Below are 11,612 nucleotides of genomic sequence, written 5' to 3' on the forward strand. Positions count from 1 at the left end.
TCCCTAATCCTACCCAATACCTTAACAACTACCTTACTAACTATTAATAAGCAGCAGATTTGTAGTTTATTGAGGCAAAAGTCATAGTTAATGATTTGTTAATGGCAAGAATTGGACATTAAAATAAAGTATGACCAAATACATTTAATAAAAACTTTTTACATTTTCTCACATTTTCCATGGAGACCATTTAGCCCCCTAAGGGTTTTCAGGCCACAGTTTGGAAACCATAGAGCAAGGCACTTTACTCGAGATTTCTCCAGGGGAATGTCCTGGTGAAATATACTGTAAGTTGCTCTGGATAAAAAAAATATGGAAACTAAAGCAGAGTAGACCATTTAAAGAGCGTTGTTAACATCAGCGTTAAACAAAGACTTCAGTGGCACTTGTGAAACCATAAGGTCACTACGCTGAGAAGAGGATACACTTAATGCCATTGAAAAGCATTGATCTTCCTTAGAGAGTACAGGCTATTACAAACAACAGCTCTGATTATTGGGACCCATAATGAACCATGACATTGTTGTCTTAGAGAATATAGTATTCCCCCTCTGAGGTGACAGACATTTGAGATCTGATATGAATGACATGTCCAGTGATTTGAGGCTCGCACTACATTAAAAATGAAACTGAGATCCTGGCTGTAGCCATTTTGGATCTCATTAATATGAGACACTGGCCGTAGCTTCACTGGGGACCCAGAGTAGACAAGCTGCCATTTTGAAAGGGCACGTCAGAATGTGAATTGCCAACTAAGACCACCTCCTGACTCAGCTTTAGATAAGGAGTGTGAGAGAAAGAGAGAGAGAGAACAGGGACCCATGCACTGTTTTTGTACAGCTGCCTGGGAAACTTATCTCTAATAGTTCAGGGACCAAGGAATCTTGTAGGCGTCATTTGAATTTATCTGTGTGAATATGAAAGAAATCATGTGTACGTGAAGAGAGGTTTTTATGAAAGCTTGTTTTGCCTCGTTTCTGGAAATTACAACTTTGCTGCATATTTAAAAATTGGGACATTTTTTTTAATTGCAAATTTATTCCTTGGATTTACAACTTTATTGAATACATAACAATTTTTTTGTTTAGACTTTATTCCTCAAAATTGCACAGGACTTAATGTATAGCTAACAATTGTGACTATTTTCACAAATTGCAGCTTTTTCCTTCACAACTGCAAATTTACTTTTGACTTAATTCCTCACAGTAGTAATAGTATTTCTCAAAATTGAGAAAAATTTCACAAATTTATATCTGACAAGTGTACCTTCATATCTCACAATTGAAACTTTAACATAACTGTGCCAGTAAATACACACAATGTGATTTATAATGTTTTTTATTCTAAACTTTAATGCCTTTTTTACTTTTACTCTGAGGTGGAAATTGTCTATGAGTATGTCTTGACAAAAAATAGCAAAATTTGATTAAATTACCATTGATAAAAATGACAAAAATATGCCAAATAAATGTAAGTTATATTCACACAACATTTTTCCACAGACTCTCTCAGATGCACAGTCAAGCAGCCAGTCATTCATGAGAAAAAATGTCCTGGTCTTTTTCTGAGGAAACCTTAAAAGTGTGTTTGAAGATGAAAACAAAAAGTATAAAAGCTTAGAATTACAGACTTGTACAAAGCTGCACTAAACAACTGTCATGAGAAATGAGAGCAATTTTGCCAGAGACTGTACTAAAAGCCCACTTTGATGAATCCTGTATTTTACCAGAATGAAGAAATGTGACAAAATTTGACCATGCAGTGATATTTAGCAATCTTGTATCAATTGTTACATTATTTACCCTCGCAATCCCAATATGCCATAACATCATCAACCTCATAAAGATGTGTTTAGGAGTATACATTTTTCTGACCTGTTCAATTTAGAAGATCTCTCCACCAATAACAGGTATTTTGATAAGCAGCCTAAGCCCTTTTAAATGATGAAGAGTGTCCTTATTGACTTAAAAAAAGAAAGCACCACAGACAAGATGAAAGAGGAGGAGACAGAGTAAGAATTAAGGAGAAATCCGTCATCTTTATAAGAGGTGAGTGTCAAACCTTTTGAGCAAAGAAAGATCTGACAGCATCCAGGATGACCATTCCTATTTCCTGCAGCCTAGAAGCTAAACAGATCAAATCACGGGTTTAGAAAGGCTTAGCAGGAGAGAAAAAAACCTGAAGGGGTGAGAAGAGATGAAAAAAATAAAAAAGAGCCGTTCAGAGGACTCGCTAAATGTTGTTTTCACACAGGACGTGACACTTCTCAAGCGATTTCCCCTTCAGGTGACTCTATTTTCCCACATCGGCACTTTTTCTCCAAAAAGCACAGCAGCACACAACAAGGCCACATTTGCCTCTTGAATATTAGCTTGACTCGCCACAACAGGAATCTGCTATCTTGCATTATTGTCTCTCACCAAGAAAAACTGCACTGGTTCATTGTCATGCAGTACCACTGTTCATAAAAACACACACACACACATCTCTGCACTAACACACTTACCTATTATGAAAGATGTCTGTGCGGGTGAATGATGTGGTGTATATATATGTGTGTGTGGGGGGGGGGGGGGGGGGGGGGGGTAATTATTAATTAGATGTAATGCCCATACCGGCAAAGTAATGCAGGTGAGATAAACACACAGCTGGGTCCTTACAATACACACTAGAGCTACAAACTCCTGCTGTGTGTCATCTGTCCACATACAGGATCTTAAGTTATTTTATTGACTGGTAGGTAAAGGCTAGAACTATGGTATGCCAATATGTATGTTGCTGACAGAGGAGATTAAGTGGTTTTGTCTGTGTGTGTGTGTGTGTGTATGTGGGTATATTTGACAGGTGAGTTTCTTCTCAGTAGGGTGAATGTGAGCTAAAGAGCAAAGTAAAAGGTCATCACCACTCAACTGTCACTCAAAACCAGGGAGGCTAATCGATCCCAGAGCCCCTGGAAACCAGACAGAAGCGCAATATTCAATATCCTTAGGATGGGCAATCATTCCCGCTGTCATTTCTAAACACTCTAGGAATAAAATTTTATTTTAAGAATAAAATTATTCTTATCTAATGTTTACTTATTTTTTTTTAGCTTTCGAAAATGTATTCCCAAAAAAAACATTTCTTAAAGACCTCCTGTGGTGAAAATCACGTTTTTAATGTTGTTTATATGTATATCTGGTGCTTTTAATACGCAAAACAAGTGCAAATTCATCAGTCAACACCACTGCTGAGCATTCTTTCCTTACAAATGCAGCGAAAAAAGACTTTATAAAGTTTATAAAGTTACAGAGTTTATATACTCGGTTTGATGCAGCCCCTGTTTCCTACCATCACAAACATGTAACCAATCCAGAGGGGATTTTCATATCATTAGCAAAGCGTTATTACCTAAGGATGATGATTTTTAGAAGATGGTTGCCTGAGATGGCGAAAGGGAACATGGTTTGTGTGACATTAGCAACACGTTATTAGCTGCTTGATAACGTATCAAGCCAAAGGCTAATGATATCAATTATTGTGCGTGTCCGATGTTGAATAGACGCCCCTGTATAATTCGCTCTTCGTGTTCTTCTTTGGAATCATTTTCTGGTTCAGACATGCAGGGTATATAGCTGTGATTGAGTGGAGGTGGGGAATTATTTGCATATTAATGTAAATATTATATCCATGTTCACTAAATGAGGGAAGCTGTTTTAAGGCATGAAGAAATTATTTTCACAGGGGAAAAAATATATTTAAATATGTCATTTTGATCATTAATGGGGGAAGTCGTGGCCTAATGGTTAGAGAGTCGGACTCGTAATCGAAAGGTTACGGGTTCGAGTCCCCGGCCGGCAGGGATTGTACGTGGGGGGAGTGAATGTCCAGCGCTCTCTCCACCCTCAATACCACGACTGAGGTGCCCTTGAGCAAGACACCGAACCCCCAACTGCTCCCCGGGCGCCGCAGCATGGCTGCCCACTGCTCCGGGTGTGTGTTCACGGTGTGTGTGTGTGTGTGTGTGTGTGTGTGCATTTGTTCACTACTCACTGCTGTGTGTGTGCACTTGGATGGGTTAAACGCAGAGCACCAATTTCGAGTATGGGTCACCATACTTGACAATACGTCACGACTTTACTTTAAAGAGGAGTTTAAAGGGATAAAATTAGTGACTGCAATGGCACTTCAAGAATGTTCATAGCTTTTTCTTCAAATAGTTCTAAAAAGAAAACTAATAAAGAATTTTAATTCCTAAAATGAATGTTCCTAAAATCACTTTATATTACTTACTTAAAAGTTTCAATAACTTATGTTATTTGAAGTTAACTTCAACTGAAATAGGGACCTCGTTTTTAATGTTTAATTTATTTTCATCTTTGAGAACTGAAAAGAACTTCTTAAGATATATGAGAAGTAGAAGAACTGCACTTAGGAACACTCTAACAACTTAATTATTATGAAATGTAACAACTTTGTATTAAGATTTTCATGAAGTGGGCTCTTGGATCCTTTCTGTAATATGAGAGTTAGTCATGATAATAACGGCTTATATCAGGTAACCACGATCAAACTGAGGATTTGCTCATATGAGGAAAGCAATGAAAATGTCTGAATTGGACAGATGATGACAGCTGGCCTTCATGCTTGATAACATAAATCAAGTCGTGCTACATTCATACATCAATGTCTGTGAGCGGCACTGCTGATCCAGCTTGCCTGTGCGACACAAACACACTCAGCATGCTACCACATATGTCCTCAGCACATTTCCACTTGGCTATTCTTCCACTGGATACTGATTCCAAGAGGTGCCTATTTTAGCTACTTAGATTCATCATCAGAACACACTGAAAAGACATTAGTTTGTTTAAAGGGAAGAGAAGATTTAAATAAAAATAAAGACTGAGGGGAGGAAACCAGCATTTATGAAAATCCCACACCTGCAGCTATTCTACTTGTTGACGTTAGAGCCTCACAAGAAGGTCGGGAGATATCAGGTAACTGCTCCAGCAAATGGATCGGACATAAAGATAAAGTAGAACGGCGTGGTTAATCGATTGCTGAGAGATACCAGTCACTCACTCACCTTCCTGTACCGCCTGGAAGGGGTTGTTGGGCTCGATAAGTTTGATAGAATGGGTAATCCTCTCGCTCTGGAGGATGTCGTCATTCAAACTCAGGTCTGAAATGGCAAGCTGAAAAACCTCGTCATCCCGTATGGCATTCTGTTCAAAAATAGCTCCTGTTGGAAGAAGCAGAATGTTCGTTATTAATACATCATTCTCATTGAAATACATTTCACAGTCATTCCAAACTTTTATATGCATTTCTGGGGTAAAAATGAAGGGACTGCAGATTCATCATGTGGGTCAAACTGTTGAACCTATATTATAGCCATTCAGGTTACCGAGAACACACCGTATAACCATCAGATACAATTACAGCAACTTCCTCACCTATCAATAGCCAACGGCATTTCAGGAGCGTGTTCAGCACCATGGAGAGCGCAAGTGCAGGAAATGCTGGAAATATTCTATACGCATCCCTAATTTGTCAAGGGCGTTTTGCAGTCTGTGGAAACACAGTGGGTTGTAAGCCTACAGGAAGATCTTTTATGTCAAGGGGATCTTATACGTGACAAGGTGCAGCCGTGATAAATATGAGCTGTTTTTTATATGTTGCTGAAGTTTGCTGTGTCCTTGAAAGGCATAAAAAAGTGGACAGGTCATACAAAATATCCTAGACAGAGGAATGAAATGGAAAAAAGTAATGAAGTAAGGGATTATGCTCTTATTGCACAGCTACTTACAAATTAAATAAACAACTGTATATGAAATATTGATTTGAGAAACGTTTTTAATATCTTACTGGTAGATTAGCTTAAAGCTTCCACAAATGAAAACAATCGGCTTAGCAACAAGACATTCACTGATGCAATATTACAATATTAATTTAAAAACTATTCATTTGCAATCCAAATATTCTGAATTGCAAGATTCTGCCAAAGTTGCACTGATATGAAAAGAGAGACCAGAAATGACACGAGAGCGCTGGTCTGTTGCTATGGCCATTGGTGAAATATCCAAGTTTAGAGGTCATTATACAAAAATATTTTACTCTTCTTTGCCACAAATGGCCTATCAGATTCACGTATTCCAGTGGGCCATGTACTAAGCAGGGTAATTTTTTCATTCAGCTGTTTACGGATTAATCCTAGACATAATATTGCCCAGAGCGATTTAAATTTTGACTTCACATGACTGAGTAACCTATAAAGTGCTGTTTCACTAACAAGTCCTTGAAACTTGGAAATACAGCCCAGTATTAAATCAGAATGTGTCTGGATGCAATCAATAAGGCTGATTTGTGCAGGACCATAAACAGTGACCCACTGATGATATGACATATTGAGATCAAGGCGACAGTGATAAAATGCACAGAGCAGCCGGCTTGAAGTGCCAAAGGTGTAGGAGAAGCAAATAGGGCTTTATTTATTTACATGCACGGTTAGCCATCAACAAACAGCCGCTGAGGCCTCATGCCGTGCACTGAGGAAACAAAAGTGCGCTCATTTTAATCACTTTGCCAACATATGCAGGTCAAAGACAAATAAGGATGTTTAAGGTTATAAAAAGGCCAAATCTTTTCAAAATCTAGTCTAAAGCGTGTGCAAAGTTCTTATACAGCATAAAATCTTTGTATTTGTGCTGGATTCATAAATTTACTGTGTGAAAAACGTTTACACCGTTTTCTACAAAACTAAAAAATAAGATGAAATGCTAAAATACTTTCCTTACACTTTAAATATGTCCATGCAAGGTCTTTTTTTTAACAATTACCCCAACATTTTAAGTCATAAATATCAAGATGATTTCTTTAATTCTCTCCACTTGTCACGAGTCTTTTCATAAAGTCAAAATAAAATCATAAGTGTCCTCTATGTTTTATGGTTTTCCTTTAGGGCTTCCTTTATTTCGGTTACACCATGCTGAATTTGTTTGGCAGATAAATGTTTTTCAGATATTTTTTAATACTTTCAAATTTTATGTATTTTTGAATAACACATACACAACAAAAATTGGCTCACCTCATGTGACTATGCGGCACACAACTATAAGATTATTATCCACCTAAAACCACCTATACCCAGGGAAAACTTATCATCTATACCAAGGATAAACCATTAAATCAAACCATTGAGACCTAATTAAGTGGTATAGCAATAAAAGCCTGAGAAGAATTATGTATATACGTAGACTAACTGGTAACTAACAAGAAGTCAGAGCATGTGATAATTGCAGTAAAGGTTCATTTGGTTGAAGTGTGAATTTGTCTTACAGTAGAGTCTATGCTTCAACTTTGGGACTTAACATTATCCTTCTTTGAAACTAAGCTTCAAATCCAATTTTGAGTGATCCTGGTGATGAGAAGAACAGTCAAGCGCACCAGATGATGCAGAACATCCACTGCATACTAAAGAGAGGTTCCCTACCAACAGAAGAGCACTAGATTTACAACGCTTTATGCATCAGAATACGGAAAGAACCAGTGTTGTTTAGCCAAATACGATCATATTTCTGTAAGTAACATATTTAGGTGTGTTTTGCGCCTATAGTGAAGTCAGCAAGCAAATCAATTTCGTTCCCAGCATAAGTTACCAAAGAGGTCTGAATGCTGCACACTGACACAAGGCTGCCAAGCTCACTAACACAAACGATTGATAAAACAAAGGCGCCTGAGATAAATGTTATACAATCTACACTAATAATGATATCAGCACAAGTAGAAGTTATGTTAAGAAACGCCAAGCGTGCACGGGAAGAGACTTGTCGCGCACTCAGTACCTCAATGAACGAAATTAACATTTCCGTCACGTTCAAGAGAAAGTTCAGGCTTAAGGCTGGGGAGGGGTGGACTGGAGTTAACCCTGAAACAGACCGAGAATAGACGTCTCGATTTGCTGATAGGTTTACCTAAAATAATTCGTGAAGCCTACGCGTTCAGCACCACCTGAAATGCACTTTGTGGACCTGTTTGCTAATGTTTCCTGACAAGTTAAAGCCGTTTATCAAATGTCAAACAGTTCAGGGGAGCGAATACGCCTTCTATCAAGTAAAATCTGCACGCTTCCGACTTTAAAATAAGATGCACTGAAGAATGCCATCCACCGCGTCTATCCGAGACCGTGCTTACCGATGTGAATAATGGAGTCCGCGCGAGCTGAGCGGCACTGCAGGATCCATAAGGAGAGACTGATCACGAGCAACTCCATCTCCAGTTCTCGCCCCGGTGTATCATTCACGCGTCCACGTCGTTTCAAAAATCCAGTTCCAGAGAGAAAAAGAGCGTGCGCGAGAGCGACTGCTGTGGAGGAGATCAAGGATGCGTCACTTCTATCTTTCTCCGAGATCTATTAAAATTGAAAGTGAGAAAGGATTTTCGCGGGGAGAAAAAGAAGCTCTCAAGGGAAGGAAAGCAGAAAAGGAGGGGTAGGAGAGCAAGGGAAACGACGGGGGTACCACGGTCAGAGGCAAAGCAACGGGTCCGCGCGCTCCAGCTCTCAGTGTGGTTTGGATACTGCTAACTGCAGCGCAGAGAGAGACACCCCCCCCCCCTCCTCTCTCTCTCTCTCTCTCTCTCTCTCTCTCACTCTTCCTCACTCACTCTCTCTCAAAGCTCGCAGTCTTTCGCGTTTCGCTCCACCACGTGACCGAAGAATCGAAAGATCGGAACGGTACGGTAAAAATCAAGGAGAAATTAAATCTGCGCTCGCCGGAGAGAGTCGCCACAGAGGACTGGAGGCGGGAGGTCTAGCGCAGCCCTGAGCGCGTGAAGCTCGGCCGGCCACCGGGAAGGTGAATCTCCTCAAACATTCAGTGCTAAACTATGTTTTTCAAATGAGACGCACAAAACCTCACTGGGTTTAAACTCAGGGGTGCTGGAGGGAAGGAAAAGTTGCTGATACGGACGGTTCAGATTATCCACAGAAGTTCGCCGCGCTAACAGCGACTCCAGAAGTGAGAAGAGCGACCGCGGGCGCTCCGTTTATCGGTGGATATTTTGCCCGGTACTCTCTATAGACCCCACTAGCACCCTGAAAAGAAACGGAGTCTGTAGCAACCACGGAGCGAAGGAAAACAAGTGGGTGATTGAGACTGAATGACGGTGAATAGTGAATCACTAACTCTAGCGTCGAATACTACGGCGTATATGCAGTTTTACAATAAAACATTATAGATATAAGGTGAGTCGTTTGAACGATTTTGGCAGCTCATGGAACGAATTCTTTATCTTCCTTACTAAAAAAACGCGTAAATGGGACTCAAGTCACGTTTCTTGCAGAAATGTTCCTGTATTCTTTTATGACATTTTTCTCTATACAGGATGAAGAATGATAACCTTCACCTTACAATTAAAGGATATTTCTTGAGACGACACTAACAGAAATATCTCTTAATTGTTTGGTGAAGGCTATCAGGTCGTCAGCTCGGATCAATCGGCCGTGGACAGCGCCACAGCGCCCCTCTGGTCAATCAGAAGAAGTGCCTGTTCTGAGAGCTCCACAGATTAGAGAAATGTTCTGCTTAATAAAATGAGCAGAATGTACTTGTTGCGCTTCGTGCTTGTGTATGCAGTGAATGTATTATAAGGTCTATGACGTGTTTTTCAGCAAATGTTTATTTACTTTTCATTACAGTTTTTCCTTAGGTAAACATAAATCATTTTTAAAATAATTGTAATTGTAACGTGAGATGATTTTGCTTCACTTGAAATACCACATTAGCTAAATAGAAGACAATAATGATTAACAAAACAAATCTTAATGCAGTAGATCCAGTCTAGTAGAAAATGTTCACCCTTTAATCTTCAATGTGCTGATTCCATAAAATTAATATATGATGAATGGAAGTAAAGGAATGGAAACTAAATTAGCTAAGTTTTTAGCATAATATATAATAATATAATCATTTGAATTCATCCCACTTTTTATAGCCTAATGGATGTAAACATGGCAAATACATGTCATAAACATGGAACTAATGTGATAGAATCACTTACAAACCATATATCCAGTCTTTCAACTAATAATGGAGTAGTGGCAGTAACCTTTGTACGAGATCCTCATAAGCATGCTGAGAAGAGATGTAAGCTTCCTTATTTACATGGAGCTGAGCAGGTAGTCCATCAGAATGCTGTCTTGAATCACCAGGACATCGGCTCACTTCCTTTTAGTTGTCTGCACACATTTGTAATATCTGATGATAAAAACAAGATATGCTACATCTTTACCTGACAACGGGTGGGTGACAACTGCTGTTGATGTATCGGGGACGCACGTGGGATTTACGTGTGATGAAATACAAAATGCAACAAATGTGATCGACTGTGCTGAACTTATTGTATCCAGAACATTCCTATAATAGCTATGTAGAAAATCACTCCCTCCCATTTTAAACTAATCAGCAGCTAATGCTTGAGCAGGTGGATATGTGGTTGTAATCTGAACTAATGGTAATGAAGAGCTTCCCTTTGCTGAAGCATATGCTGAGTACTGAATCTGAATCGGCACTGCTGATAGTTAAAGTAACCCTCCATCTTTAAACCTGTAGGTTAGATTAGTGTGCTAATCTGTGTTAGGGCTCTGCAGGCTATATACTCCAGTTGGACTCTGGGTGTTAACATAACAAGATAGAACAGCTCATAACTTATTTGGTGAATACTAGACCCATGCCGCAGCAGTGACTTCAAAGAGGGGATGGAGAAAAGAGCACAGAGCAGAGACCAGTCAACAATACACCAAAAATAGGATTTTTCTGAATTAGCTTAAATTTAGATGTGTGTAGAATTTCACTTGGTTACTTAACACAGATTTTCCAACCAGTTGACCACACCATGTTGACCAACACAAGCTGCTTGATAAGAAAGTGAATTCTGTGAGAGCAGTGCTTCACACAACTGACGCTAGATTAATAAATGATAAAACAACAATTTCAGACCACTCAGCAGCCACATTTGTTTCTTCATCCTCTCTGATGTATGTGAAACCAGGCATACTCTCCTTCAAGCAGTTCAAAATCAACCTGAAGGAAGACAACAACAGCATAAAAACAACTAGACTGGCCTTAGAAGCCTAACTCAATGCCTCAAGATTCAATCCCAATACAAAAGACGTGAGAGAACAAGCCGCGAGGATGAAAAGAAACAAAGAATATGGTGGAGAGGAGGGGTATTAAGCTGCTGTCCTACCACTTGTCAGAGATCTCACGAGCTGTGACATGTACATAATTAAAGCCGATCAAAGGGAAGCAGACATGTTTATTGCCCCCGAGCTCCCCTCCAGCTGTAGCCTCATTAGTAGACTACCATTATGAGCAGATGAAAACATTACAGTCCATATTACAATACACAAATACACAAGACTCTTAAACAATACAATAAAGAGTCACAGGATGCTGGTTAAAATTGAATTCAGGTCAGACAGTGGCTAAATTTTAACATTTGACTCCAGATTCCTATTTGGGGCAAAGACATCACATGCGGTCAGAGGGAACAGAAAATCAAAACAGTGGAAGACTGCAGATTACAAAGAACACAACAACAAAATCATCAGATTGCTTAACATAACCTTC

The 11,612-nt window shown here is 39.3% G+C and overlaps 1 protein-coding gene across 1 annotated transcript in view; it reads right to left on the reverse strand.

Moving 5' to 3' along the window:
* The window catches only part of LOC306886016 (glutamate receptor ionotropic, delta-1-like), a 283,753-nt gene extending 275,183 nt beyond the window's left edge, over positions 1–8,570 (reverse strand). Inside the window, exons 1-2 of the mRNA XM_079442866.1 lie at positions 8,176–8,570; positions 5,069–5,224 (exon numbers count right to left, since the gene is read on the reverse strand). Coding sequence (XP_079298992.1) covers positions 5,069–5,224; positions 8,176–8,254 — 235 coding nt within the window. The 5' untranslated portion in view covers positions 8,255–8,570. The remainder of the gene's footprint in view (positions 1–5,068; positions 5,225–8,175) is intronic.
* Positions 8,571–11,612: the final 3,042 nt, after the last annotated feature.

Source organism: Barbus barbus, assembly GCF_936440315.1.
Source record: "Barbus barbus genome assembly, chromosome: 20".
Classification (NCBI taxonomy): Eukaryota; Metazoa; Chordata; class Actinopteri; order Cypriniformes; family Cyprinidae; genus Barbus; species Barbus barbus.